General features: G+C 40.8%; 1 protein-coding gene across 7 annotated transcripts in view; it reads left to right on the plus strand.

Annotated features, from left to right (window-relative positions):
• Window positions 1–14,830, plus strand: part of CMSS1 (cms1 ribosomal small subunit homolog) — a 226,931-nt gene that overhangs the window by 202,969 nt on the left and 9,132 nt on the right. For all 7 annotated transcript variants that reach the window (XM_071758647.1, XM_071758661.1, XM_071758669.1 and 4 more), the window contains 4 exons: window positions 2,795–2,895; window positions 8,774–8,845; window positions 11,818–11,947; window positions 14,102–14,161. In XM_071758647.1, coding sequence (XP_071614748.1) covers window positions 2,795–2,895; window positions 8,774–8,845; window positions 11,818–11,947; window positions 14,102–14,161 — 363 coding nt within the window. The remainder of the gene's footprint in view (window positions 1–2,794; window positions 2,896–8,773; window positions 8,846–11,817; window positions 11,948–14,101; window positions 14,162–14,830) is intronic.

Below are 14,830 nucleotides of genomic sequence, written 5' to 3' on the forward strand. Positions count from 1 at the left end.
TTTATTTTTCTTTCCTGAGAACATTATGTGATGTTTCAGATGTCTTTGATGACCTTGTGGTTGTGTAAGGTTCACACAGCCCATGCAAACAGATGCAGGGGATTGCTGTGCTGAACAACATCATTCCATCAGCAGCAGATTCCATCAGTGCCTGCCTGGCTGCTCAGTGGCACCACAAGGGAGATGAAAGTCAATGCTGTATTAATCAGTTAGGTTCTGCCTTTGCACCAACTTATTGTTAAGGAAGGATTTCTGCTCACTCCTGTTCTGGCAGAGAGGAGTCTCCTGGGCAGCTTAACACCTCAAAGCAGGGCAAGAGGTGCTGCTCTGATGCAGGCATATTTGGGATCTGTGAGCTGGGTGCTGCTGCTTTCATTCCTATCGAGTTACGATTTATTTTGTGAGTAATCCCACTGCTATCAAGGTGACTATTTGCAGAAGAAAGTATGCAGTTTAATGTGAGCGTGGTTGGCAGAGTGTGAGCTGTGATCTTTTGATGCCCACAACAAAATGCTTCTGTCATCACAAGGGCTGACATGGTGTCACAAACATCCACAGCTCAGAACTAGCTGCTGCCTTGACTGGAACTTGAATGGCTGTAGTTCCAGAACAGGTAAAAAGTCCTCCTGTTGTATGAAATAAAGATACTCAGATACCGCAGCAAAATGCTCAAATTTGAACCATTTCACAGATGTTTGTTGAGTCTGAGCCTGGACATTGGTTCCCTCCTCTCTTGCTTCTTGCTGAAAGCAGAGAAGGACATTGCATTTCAAGCACAGTCCAAAACTCAGATGGGCAGTGAACAGGTGGTACATTGTCAGGCTATTTCAGATCATGGAAACCATTTGTCCAATTTTAGATTGCTATTGCTAGCAATGTCTTTTAGTTATGAGCAAGAGAAGAGGTTATTTAAAACTTAGATGACTCCTGTTTGCCTTTCAGAGCACGCCAAGTGGGAGTTGAGAAGGAATGCTTAAAGATCACAGGCAGCTTCCCCTGAATCTATTTTATGCAATTCTCTTTTATTTTCAGTGTGAAATAAATATGCTGAGAAAGAGCTGGCTCAGCATTCAGCTCATTGAAGCATGCACAGATATACTCTGGAATGGGTGTTCAGGGCTCCTGCCTGGTGAGGAAGGGGGACAAAGAAGAAAGGAGAAGGCTCCAGGGAGACCTTATAGTGGCCTTCCAGTGCCTGAAGGGACCCACAGGAAAGCTTGGGAGGGACTTTTGCAAGGACACATAACAATAGGATGAGAGGTAATGGTTTTAAGCTGAAAGAGGGTAGATTTAGATGAGATATTAGGAAGAAATACTTTAGTGTGAGGATGGTGAGACACCAGAACAGATTGCCCAGGGAAGTTGTGGCTGCCTCCTCCCTGGAAGTGTTCAAGGCTGGGTTGGATGGGGCTTTGAGCAACCTGATCTAGTTGAGAGGCATCCCAGCCCATAGCAGGAAGGTTGGAGTAGATGACCTCTCAGGTTCCTTCCAACCTAAGCCATTCTGTGATCTGCTCACAGCTAGTGATTGAAAGATGTAGTTATATCATCCAGACTTGGAGTGATGCTTATCAAGTCACAGTGTCTCGTTTATTCAGATTAAATAACTTAATCTTGAAGCTGTCAATATATAACTTCAGAATATAGGAGATTGTGACAATGATTAAATGGAGTGGGAATATTCCAGGTTCAGAAATTGAATTATTTAGTTCAGTGCATAATAATGCTTCTGGCAGTGATCCGGGAAGTAACTTAGTCCTCAGCAGAAACATCTGTGTTAGAATTCAGCAACCTAAGCACTAGTATATATCACTATTAGGGGGAACTGTTGCTGTGGATATTTTTTCCCCTGAAGTGTCTCTGTTGATAAAAGACATGAGAAAGCAAATGAGTAGAAACATCTTGGTTTCAGTAGTTCTCTTTCAAAACATGAATCTTCTTTAGTTCTGCTTAAACTTTGGGAATGGTGCCTTTCCCTAATTGTTACTGAGGTAAGAGAGACACAACTAAAATGTACTTTCTGAAAGTATCTGCATATATTTTTATGCAATAGGACACTATACCAATCTTAATTTATCCTCTTCTAGGTAATTGGTGTCAGTAAGGCATCAGGGGCTTTTGAATGGAGGTTGGGTTTGTGTTTGATTTTGTTTTCCTTCCTTGATCTGCAAAGCTTCTTCTATTAGGAGATGGCTAATACTGAAAGAAGTGTCAGCAAACTTAGCAAGAAAGATGTATTTTAACAGTGATCCCATGGGCCATAGTGCCATTAGTGTTCAGTGCCAGTGCTGTTGCTTATTTTGGGTCTAATGAGATAAGTCTGTAATTACACATAGTGAATGCAGTACTACAAATCCAAAATTATGCTTTGCTTGTTCTGAAATAATGTGGAAAGATGTCATGTGACTTGTTACATAGTTTATCAAAAACATCATCTTTCATTTTTCACTGCTTATCTTGATTCAAGGGAGGGTTTGGAAGGATTAGGTATTTCTAGCTGTGATGCTGCAGCTGTAACCCACTGTGCAGCATTCCAGAAAGATAAAGAAATATATTGCCTGCCAGATGTAATACTTTGAAGAGCAGGGGAATCCTGGGATTTTTCTTAGAATAAATTTCAAATACCAGTGTTCTGATATGATAACAAAATCTGTTACAGCTGTACTTACTGCCAATCCTGAGATTGTTTTATTGTGACAACCTTTCAGCTGTAGATTTTATCCCTATTTTTGAATGCAAAGATAGGAGATGGATTTGAAAAATAATAACAAAACCTCTTCTTTTTTCTCACTAGATCCTTCAGATGATGAACATATTGAGAAAGCAAGTGATAAGAGGACAGCAATACATCAAGATTCAGATTCCAAGCCTGCTGTGACAAAGAAAAGAAAGCGGGTCTGTAAATTCAGCAATTGTTTAGAGCACAGAGATAATGCATAGGGAAGCATAGTTCCCTTTTGTTCAGTAAAGGGACAGTTTTCTTCACTCTTTTTCTGATCTTTCAATGTAATAAGATGGGTTTTTAAAGTTATTTTGCCTTATTTGGACGTGATTGCATTCCAGTAAATTTTGATAATAACTTCACTTTTGTTTTGTGAGTTTGCCAGGCCTGTCTCCTGAAAAGTGACTGTCTAGTTATAAGAGTCTGAATGGTACTACTGAGTGTCCTCCCCTATAATCTTTTTCCTTTCTCTGCATGCACAAGATCTTGAAAGCTTTATTTAAATGTTATACAGTACCCCTACCCAGACACAACCTCTGTGTAAGGTCCGAGTGAAGAATAATTTAGGTCTAAATGGACTGCTGTTTTCATAGCTTTTCTTTACTAAAAGCTTCCTTTAAAAGCAGTAGGAACTGTGTTCTTCAGCATTACATGGAATAATCCAAGGAAAAGGCAGCAAGGTCTTTGGCAGACAGCATCACCCCAACTTGAGAAAGTGACAGTCCACTAGAGGTCTGATTTTAGGAAGTCTGTTCTTTGAAAGGTAATTTTCCTCTGTCTTCCTGATACCAGACATGTCTGATACCATACAGATAATGGAAGCTGTCTCTCCATGAGGTTATGGATATTAGTTTTGACCCCTAGGTCAATAATAAATACACTGTGTGATGCTCAGGCAGTTGCCCAAATGAAAACCATTTGCAGGGGTGGTTTTTTTTTTTTTGTAGCAGAGAAGTGTAACAACACAGTAGCAATTACTCTGCTTTTGGGTGTCCTTTCCAAGGAGACCAAAGGTGAAGTGTGAGCCAAATATCTCAACTTGTTACACATTTTTATTAGGAAAGAGAAAACCGAGCAATGCAGGAAAGCTGTATTGCCTCAGTACATGCTTTACTAGGCTGTCAGATGCTGAGGACTTCAACTCAGTGAGGAAGCTCATGGAGCTCGTTTTTATCACATTATCTTCACTTAAGCATTTAGAAGTTAAGACTGTTTGTTGGGGGGAGTTGTTTTTTTTCTTTCTAGGAGAACATTAGAAAGGATAACCCACACAAGTTATCCTGCCAAGGTTGACTGGGACTGCTCAGCTGCTGCAGAACACCTGCCACAGCTCTTCCTGTCATATAAAGATTATTGCATATTGGAATTGAGTCATTTGATGTTTAGCCATGGAACTCCAGGAGGCAATGCTTCATGGGATCTCAAAGTCATGGATTTGTTATTGCATGTCTTTTAAAGCAAAAACCTTTCAAACTGAGATGTATTTACAGAAACCTAGTAGCTTTGTGGTTCTGGTGCATACAACCTAATGCATTTTACTCATCCCTGCCTCATTTACAGGCTGGAAGGTCTTCTGCAAGTGGACTTGCCACCTTAAGGCCAGGCAGGAGGCAACCAAATAGAATTATGAACATTTATGTTTCCAGTCTGTAGGCTGTCCTCAGGCTTACAATGAAATTAATAATATGTGTCCAATCTGAATGGTGCATTGATGTGTTTATTTTGTGACAAACCCCAAAAGTCAGAGTTTATAGCTGACCTAGAATGTAAACTTTCACACACACAAGAATGTATTCACTCTACATTTGAATTTCCAGTAACTTGCCAACATGTAAAGAAAAAAAAATTTAGAAATATAATACAGGAAATAATTTATGTTCTGTCTATGATTAACAAACAAGGAATTTATGACATTTTAGTTCATAAATCAATGGTCTTGGCACAGATTTCCTGTTTTCTGCATTTTAAGAACTTCCATATAAAAATAGCTTAAAAACATGGAGCTCAAGGGAGTCTTGTCAAAAACCAGTAGGTTGTCTGCTCTGTGTCTTGCATAAGAAAAACATGTGAATGACCTTTTTTTTTAAGGGTGGCATGCAAAGAGCTATTGCGTGAATATGTAGGCAACTAACATTTGGATAAGGGTCAAAAGTTCAGTCTAGATCACATGCCTAAATATTTTAGACTGCAGATCATCAAAGACCTGTGCGTTTACAGCCATTCACCACCATGAAGTTTCTATATTTCTTATGGCATTATTAATAATGTCTGAATAAAGTGGACTTATTATTGCTGGGCTGATAGTGTGCTGTGCCTAAATACATGCATTCTGCTGTAAAGGAGATAATTTTGAATTTTAACATGCTTCTCTGAGGAAGCAAGGCTTTGGCTAAGATCAGGGCTAACAGGATAGGCGCCTGAGGACTGGAATAAAGCCAATGTCACTCCAGTTTTCAAAAAGGGCAAGAAGGAAGATCCAGGAAATGACAGACCAGTCAGCCTCACCTCCATCCCTGGAAAAATGATGGAGTGGCTCATTCTGGAGGTCATCTCTAAGCACATGGAAGAGGTTATCAGGAGCAGTCAGTAGGATTTACCAAGAGGAAATCATGCTTGACTAATCTGATAGCCTTCTGTGATGCTGTGACTGGATGGGTAGATGCAGGGAGAGCAGTGGATGTAGCCTACCTTGACCTTAGCAAGGCTTTTGACACAGACTCCCATAACATCCTCTTGAGCAAATTCAGGAAATGTGGGAGTGAAGAATGGACAGCGAGATGGATTGAGAACTGGCTACACAGTAGAGCCCAGAGAGTGGTGATTGATGGTGCAGAGTCCAGCTGGAGACCTGTGACTAGTGGAGTGCCCCAGGGATCAGTGCTGTGTCTGGTCCTGTTCAACATCTCCATCAGTGGCCTTGATGATGGGACAGGGTGTCTGCTCAGCAGGTTTGCTGATGACACAAAGCTGGGAGGAGTGGCTGAGACCCCAGAAGGCTGTGCTGACATTCAGAGGGACCTGGGCAGGCTGGAGAGTTGGGCAGAGAGACATTTAATCAATTACAGCAATGGCAGGTGTAGAGTCTTACATCTGGGTATGAATAGCCCCAGGAACCAGTACAGGTTGGGGACTGAGTTCTTGGAGAGCAGTGAAGGGGAAAGGGACCTGGGGTTACCAGTGGCTGGAAGGGTGACCATGAGCCAACAATGTGTCTTTGTGGCCAAAAAGGCCAATGGCATCCTTGAGTGTATTAGAAGGGGGGTGGAGGGGGTTAGTAGGTCAAGAGAGGTTCTCCTCCCCCTCTACTCTGCCCTGGTGAGGCCACATCTGGAATATTGTGTCCAGTTCTGGGCCCCTCAGTTCAAGGACAGGGAACTGCTTGGAAAAGTCCCGTGCAGAGCCACAAAGATGATGAAGGGAGTGGAACATCCCTCTTATGAGAAAAGGCTGAGGGAGCTGGGTCTCTGTAGCTTGGAGAAGAGGAGAATGAGGGGGGACCTCGTTTATATTTATAAATACATAAAGGGAGAAAGCCAGGAGCATTTGGCCAGGCTCTTCTCAGTTATGCCCAATGATAGAACAAAAGGAAACGGATATAAACTTGAGCATAGGAGTTCCATATAAACACAAGGAAAAATTTTTTGTGACAAACCCCAAAAGGGGATGACAGAGCACTGGCACAGGCTGCCCAGGGAGGTTGTGGAGTCTTCTTCTCTGGAGACATTCAAATGACGCCTGAACGCGTTCCTGTGTGACCTCCTGTAGGTGACCCTGGGGTCTGAGGGTTGGACTTGATGATCTTTCGAGGTCCCTTCCAACCCCTAACTTTCTGTGATTCTGTGATTCTGTGACTACAAACCTATTGGGTACTTCTGTTGCTGTTGAAAGAAATGGTTACATACTGCCTTCTAAAAAGAAGCCACGCACTTAGCGGTACTTTTAAGCACACGAATGAAGGGTTATCTGTGAGAAAATTCTGGTTTTCTTAGATAAAATTTTTCAGGTCTGTGGCACGGTTGGATTCTGTTCTCAGGTTGATACCATTTGGGAGTGTTTTCCAGATTTATGTAAAACAGTTCCTAATATATATGAAGGGGGAAATGGGCCCAAAGTGATCAGTGACATTTTTTGATATGGTGAAATAGTTTGTAGGTCAGGGAACCATCATATTCTACTGGAGGAAAGAGATTCAAGTTGGTTCCTTCCTGGCCTTTTGATTGTTTGGTAGGGTCCCTTTACTAAATCAATCTACAGTTTGATTCGCTGCATAAAATATGATGTTGAATGTGGAATTACAATTAAAACGCCTGCCAAGTGGTCTTTAATTATCTATGCACAGCTGGGATGTGTAAGGATAGAGCATCAACTGAAGGCAGAGGGTAGGTGTGTTTCAGTCTCAGTGTCTGGGACTGCTATTAGTAGGGATAGGGATGAAGAATGAAGAATAGGGAATGAAAAATGGTAGGAATAGGAATGAAGAAACATAAGGTAGTGCTTTAAAAGCACATGTATCAGAGTCGACAAAGATTAAAAACAAACAAACAAAACCAAACCAAAAGTAAACCCAAAAAACTTATGTTAACCCTGAAAGATTTTGTTAGCAGCAGTGAGTTTCTACTTTACAGTCATCCCATTGATTTCTACTATCTGTATCCTTTCTCTGTTTATACTTGAGAAAATCACAGGGACAGATCTCTATTGCTGGAGCAAGATGCAGTCCCAATTGCAACTTGTCATGGGTGGATTTTGATCCAGGCTACATTATATTCCATCCCCAGCCATGAAGTGCTTTGCTGCCTTCTCTGGTAGTTCCTCAGAACTCAGAGCTCAGAAAGGCTCAGATGCTCTGAACTTCTGTTAGCTTTTCTTTGGCCCCTCTTGGCCCTGTTGAAGCTGTCTTCACAGAGGAATGAAGGAGCAGCTTCTCTGGCTTTTGGTTAGGCTCCCTTTACTAGTGATACTTTTCCTCCAGACCTTCCACAGGGAGCTGTGCTGAATTTGCTGTTCCTGAGCTTTTAATGTTCCATGTCATGAGACTTCTCCATGGTTTCTCACAGAGCAGATTTTCCCAGCCAAATGCACTCTCCTATCAAGGACCTTTTTCCTTCAGCTCAGCCTATTTTCCCATTGGTCTTCACCAAGTCATTTACTAAGCTATAAAGGCCATCTGTGTAGATTAATTTGCATTTCAATGAAGTGGAAGTCCCTAAGAAGGCAAAAGAAAAGAGAATTGTGCAGAAAGCAAGGAAAACCTATGCCTCACTTCCTCTCTTCTGGGCAATTTTAGGAGAAATCCTTATTCTGGCATATGTGAACAAGGACTTTGTTACAAATGGACCAGCTCAGCCTGCGCGCTCAGGCAAAAAAGAGGGTTAATAGTAGCAACACATGTTGGATGAGGGTTATTCTGAAAAACACTGTGTACTTTTTGTGTGTGTATTTTTTGTGTGTGTATTTTTTTTGTGTGTATTTGACCCTGCCTGCAATGAGGACACAAAGCAAGAATGGGGCAGAACAAATCTGAAACATGTTTTCCTTAAATTTTGCATTACAAATGTCAAAAGAAATTCAGAGCATGATTGTTTCCAATTATTCTCTCCTAGTTCCATTTTAACTTTCATGGTCTGGATGCTCACCTTATAACCAGTTATTTTAGAGTACCCTAGGCAAAGTTTAGAAAAATGGTCACACAAAATAACAGAGATTAAAAATATAAAGTTCTTGAAAGATTTTGTTCATGTTTTCATCAATATTTTTTTAAATTTATTAATACCTACTTTTCACCATTTCTCTTCTTTTACTGCTCTCTTGTTTTACAATTTAGATCTCAATTACAAAATTACTCCAGATATATGTAACTAAGAAATTGATCCCCTGTACACATGGGGAAGGTTGGTTTTATTTTGTTCCCCCACCCCTTGACTAGCGTTAGAATTTATGTTTCCGCTTTTACACCTCTCTTTAGTGAATTCTCACCCCCTCCTGGGTGAACAGGTATCTAATGTTGAATCTTTTTTTCTTTTTTCTTTTTTTTTAACATGTGCTATGCAGCCTACAGAATGTTTTCTAAGTCAGCCTGAAGAAAAACAAGAGAGCACTGTAAAGACAAAGAGGCGAAAGAAGGTATGAATGTCCTAGAGTGTGGGGGGGGACTGGGCAGTGGGTGTATGTGCTATTGCAAGATTCAGAACTTGAAAAACCTGGGGATATGAGCAGTAATGTGGTTATAATGTTGGTGCCTCTTTTAGAGAAGAATAGAAATTCCTACTTTTTTCACTTCACTCAAAACACACACTCCCAACTTGAACTAGTCTATACTCCACTCAGGGGTTCTGACTACACCCCACTTGCAAGTGTTCCACACAGGGAAAATGTAATCAAAGAAAAGTGCAATTTCAGTAGCTGCAGAATAAGCCCCATTTCATCAGTGTGTTAGGGCTCTAGCTGCTGTTACATCTTTTGAGCCAAGAGCTGCTCTTGCTTGTTCTTCTCTTCATAGAATAAGTGTATAAATAAATGCTCTGTATTGTCCCTCTGGCTAAGCTCCATACTCAGCAACATACACACTCTGCAGTCTAGATGGAAATTATATGGCACCAGACAAGTTAATTGTCTTTCAGGGCAGACTGTAAATAGTTGGCCCCCTCACAAGGCTGAGCATTGGCCTTTTTGTATTATGTCAGGCCTCTTAATCATCCAAGGAATGGGAAGAGGGAAGATTGGGATTTAGCTTAAAATGCAGCTCTGGCAGAAGTAACCAGGGTACTTGTTCCACTGCTGCCAAAGCAAAAGCATCCCACAAGAGAGATAGGTGAACCAAACCTAACAAAAAAGACCCCAGTTCTCAGGCAAACAATAGGCCCTTAGTTTCACCTTTGGTTTCAGTGAGGTTTGGCCACTAATTTGACATACACAGCCTTTCGAAAAATCCATCAGGAAATATTTATCAGGTTGATCTATGGATTCCAAACAAAGTGCTCTTTCCAAAAGTCAGGAAAAGAGGGAAACAAACCCTTTGTTTTTAAGCATCTGGAATGAATTGGAAGAAAAATAATAGAACTTCCTGCATGAGGAACATTTCCCCACAGCTCTCCTTGAAGGAAAAGAGTTTGCTCAGGTGTCCTTGCTGTTGCTCTTAAGGAATTTCTCATTTGTATCATGCTTCTCCCCTCCAGAGTGCCATAATTTTCCTGGAGAAACCAAGTGGGCCAATGAATGATGTAATAGTCCCGTGGAATGGCACCTTATGCTGAGTTACCAAGTAAAATGAGCCTGGTAATTCTGTCTTGCTGTCTGCTAAAGAAGAGGTTCCCAAATGTGGGTCACCTAAGAGACAGGTTGCTTGAGATGAGCATTTGTAGTTGATGGGAACAACAATACAGAGGCCCAGTTGTGAGCCTCATAGAAAGGCTGTGTGCCCTGCAGATGGCCTCTGGTCATTCTTTGGGAAGGCATTTGTTGCATAGCAGAAAAATACAATGGTGCTAAACGAGGGTGAATCTTTGGAAGGAATGCTACTGATGCAGGCACTGGAAAAACCTGCCAAAAAGCCAGGCATCCACTGGAAGGTCTTCAAGGGACTACAAAGGGCTTTGCACCAGGCAAAAATTGGACTGAGAGGTAGGCATAAGTATTCTCTGTCAGAGGTTTAGGTGGGGTCTTGCAAACACACATCTGGCTTTTGTCAGAGGTGGAACAGGCAGAGGTAGAAATGTCAGATGGCTGGGAGAGGCAGCTGCCTACTTTGCCTTCCCTGAGGGGCAGAGTGGCTTCAGCAGCCACCAAATGCCTCTTCCCTGTTCATCATTCTGCCTCTAATGCTGCTGTTCTGGGACTATTTGGGGTGTACTGGGCAAGAGGGAGGGATGGAGAGGTGGAAAATGGAAGAGGAGAGTGAGTGGTGGTATGGAGTAGGGGAAAAGAGGAATGAAGAAAGATTTGTTCTCTGTATTAAAATTCCTGTAGCTCTCAAAAACTTCCATTGATCCTTGCTGCCCCAGACCTTACTCTGCTGAGCTTGCACTGAAAGTACCCACCACCCTTGCAAAACTGCCAAAAAATGCTCCCAGGCCCAGGCAACCTCACTTTGCCTCACAGACAGATACTCTATTTCTCCATCCTAAGCACGCTCCTCTCCTGCTTCTTGTTGCTTTGGGGCTTATGCTGCCATGTCCCCACAGGATGGCAAATCCAGCTTGGTTTGCACAGGGGAGAAACCTTGATCTGGCCTTTCACAAGTGAATCACTTCTCAGTGAGAAGAAGGGAGGCTTCACAGTCTTGACATTCTCTCCAGGCTGCCTTTATCTTGAAAATCCACTATATTCTTAAATGCTGGTGGATTATTCAGAGAACAGGGACTCTGAGCTGTCCTACCCCGATGGTCTGTTTCATTATGGGGAAAAAATAGAGCAGTACTTCAGTGAAAATTCAGACCTGTTATTTTCTAATGTTTCTGTGGTGCAAAATAACAATAATTATGACCTCGTGTCCAGGCTCTAAAAATTACTAGTTTGGTTTAAAAAATTGTACATTTTGGAAGAACAAAGCAGCTTCTGAACCCTTTCTGGTGACTTACGGTTTTGTGAGCTTTTAACTAATTTTCTTCACATTTCTGTGGTATTATGTGAGTAGAGCTAGCAATATTTACTTCCAAAATAGGTGGGTAGTTACCCTCTTTTATTAAAAATATAACCCAGACTTATGTAAAAACTTGATTCCTATCGTTATGCTTTAAGAATAAGAAATTAAAAGAAATTAAGAAAAACACCTGAATTTTCAAGCTGACACTTAGGTGTAACAACAGCAAAAGTCACAAAACCAGGCTTCAGTTATGCTTTTGTTATAGCTGTATTTCAGGTGAGTGCACAAGATTTTTTGTGTTCAGGCCCACATCTCACCCAGGTATCTGAACTTGTGTCTGAAGTCTGCATTCCCACTAAAGTTGATGGGAATCCTGTTTCATTATGAGGTATTTAAGCCAATATAACTCTATAAAGTTAGGAAGAAACTTTTATTTACAGTATTGTTACCTAGCCAAAGAGGATAAGTTATAGAAATGCCAAACTTACCTGTTTTAATTTTTTTTTTTTTTTAGAAGAAAATTTCTGATATTCTGGAGAAGTCTGCTCCAAAACCTGGTGTCCCTGAAGATCTACAGAATTTGCTTAGTCAGCATTTTGCTGAAAACCGTTCAGTGATTGAAATAGAGGAATTAAAGCTGTCAGGTAAATTATCCTATATGTAACAAATTAATAATTTTTTTTTCATTATACTGTGGAGCTCTTTTTCTGCAGCAGAAAGAATTTTTGGGACAGGTCTTGAGTTTTACTTTATTACTGTTATTTTTTTCTTATCCTATGTTAATTTGCTGCTTAAGTAGAGATATTAATTTGGAAAAAAATATAAGGTTTCTTAGAGTAACAGGAAAAAAACCCCAACATAATTTAAATGTGTCCTTTTATTTTAAAGTACGGAGCTCGGTTTCCTGGTAGAAATTTTATGAGTCCTAATATTAGTTTCCAAAAGTTTGTCAAAGTGAACACATATTTTGTTTCTGGGATTATTTTACTTGATCCAGATGCAGGGCTCACAGGAGTAGACAAAGAAATAATTAGACATCATTCTGACATGGTTATGAGTTATTGAATGCAACATTTTTTCAGGGAGTAGCATGAAATGAGATGGTAGTTTTGGTCCAAGTGTAAAGTGACCAAGTTTTAAGCTTATTGAAGAAAACATTACCCATATTCTCCTACTGGTCTCCATTTAAAAGGCAGTGATAGAAAAGGCAAAGCAGCTTCTGTCAGTTGGAGGTTGCATTAAAGAAGGCAACACTGAACTTCTCTGCAGATAAAGACACACTGTCATTGTATAGGCATTGTCCATTATTTGTTGGTAGTGCTCATGAAGAACAAACTGCCTGGTAACTCACCTGCATGCACCTTTGATGCTTCATGAAGTCTTAGTCACCTGTGCCCACTATAGGAGCCTTCTAGCCCAGCAGTGGTTTCTCTCTTTTCATTGTTTAAAGCTGTCTTTCTGGATGGGTATGTTGCTTCTTAAATATCCATTATTATTCTAGATATTCTAAGTATTATTCTAGGTTGACCCCTTTAGGCAGGTTCAGCTTCCGTGTTCTATCAAGAAAACCTGGAGAAGTCCCATAGAGATGGCACTGAAAAACTTGTGTTAAATATATTTAGACCTTAGGGGTTTTCAGCTAATAATAAATTAATTTGGTTTCTTTTTTTATTAAAAGAGCCCTTTGGGCTGGTGAAGTGACTCATTTCCATATGGATTGGCTCGTGGGTTGGATGGAGATATTTCTTTATTTTGTTCTGGGAGTTGAAGGCTTAGAGTGCCAAGCAGTTTACAAACTTCTACAGCTTTGTAGATCAGCACTGTTTTTTCCTGCAGACTGGAGCGCTGTGTTTTCTACCCCTCCTTCTGAAGCTTATGTTTAAATTTGTCATTAACACTCCATTAACAGCTTCAGGCCATGCCCTTTTGTCCTGTCACTTGTTGCCTGGGAGAAGAGCCCAACGCCCCCTGACTACAGCCTCCCTTCAGGTAGTTGTAGAGTGATGAGGTCCCCTCTGAGTCTCCTCCAGGCTGAAAAGCCCCAGCTCCCTTGGCCTCTCCTTATAAGACTTTCCCCATAGTCCCTTCACAGCTTCCTTGCTCTCCTCTGGACCTGCTCCAGCACCTCAATCTCCTTCTTAAAGTCAGTGGCCCAGAACCGGACACAGGACTCAAGGTGAGGCCTCACCAGCGCTGAGTGCAAGGGGAGAATTACATCCCTAGTCCTGCTGGCCACACTATTCCTGATACAAGCCAGGATTTCATTTGCCTTCTGGGCCACCTGAGCACACTGCTGGCTCATGTTCAACCCATTGTCAACCAGTACTCCCAGGTCCCTTTTTGCTGGGCTGCTCTCGTGGAGAGTAGCTATGCTGAAGAAACTACACAGGCAGGAAGGACTTTAGCCAGGCATCAGCTACAAACCAAGTTGCTCACACCATCTTTGAATGGAAATAATGGATAGATGTAAGGCTTTTGGCTAACACCTTCGATTGATTGTGGCAAAGGCATAAGAAAAATAACTTTAAAGTATGTGAATACACCTGTGCAGCCCTGTATTCAAGGTTTTCATGGTGGGAGAAAGAAATTGCAATTGAGTTGTTAGGTTATTTTCATTTATCTGCTTCTTGAAGTAAGATGTACATCAGTCTTCATTTCACAAGTGGTAATTTATTGATGATGGATTTAAATACAGTTGTGGTTTTATCAGTATAACTAGTGGTGATGCTGCAAACATACATTTTCCTTTTGCTGTTAAAAATACCTCAACAGTAGTATTTTTTCTTTTACGTTTTCAGATTCCTGCTTTTTGCCAGCAAATGATCTCACCCACAGCTTTTCTTCCTACCTGAAGGAAAGTAAGTTAAATGTTGTATGAGATGAAAGCTGTATGAAAAACATTGTTAATGCAATGCTATTGCAGTTTTTAACTGCACCTCCAAATATTTTCAATTATGAAATAATAAGTTTAAGGGGCTTTATTTTTCTTCTTTTCATGTCGGGTCTTGTTTTTCTGGCTCTGTTTTACTCTATCCCTTTTCTTGGATCAAAATGTTTTAGGGTTTCTTTTGATTACTAGTGATTATTTGTCAGTAATATATTGTGGCTTGGTAAGTAGGTGTATATCTTATCTCACAGTAGAAATCCTGCAGCTGTTTGCTAATATGAACCCAGAGAATCTGTATTCTCATATATATTTATACAGAACTTCTGGTCTAGTTACTTTTCAATTGGTTTTCTGTGATACAAATTCCCGTACATGGCAAATTAATGCAATGGGCTTGCCACCTTACATACTAGTGATTTCTAATGCTTATCTAATTTGTTCAGCTATGTGATATTTCTGTACTGTCTGTATTTTGGGTGGTTTATTTTCCAGTTTCTCAGCCAGGAGTAAATGTAAAACTGTTGCCAGAAATCCAGACCTCATAGGAGTCAGCATGTGTGTTCTTGCTGTTGGCTACCCTTTATCACGTGTTCTTGAAATCTAAAATTATGGCATGTAATACATGTGTGTACATGTTTTA

The sequence above is a fragment of the Heliangelus exortis genome, chromosome 1 (assembly GCF_036169615.1).
Source record: "Heliangelus exortis chromosome 1, bHelExo1.hap1, whole genome shotgun sequence".
NCBI lineage: Eukaryota > Metazoa > Chordata > Aves > Apodiformes > Trochilidae > Heliangelus > Heliangelus exortis.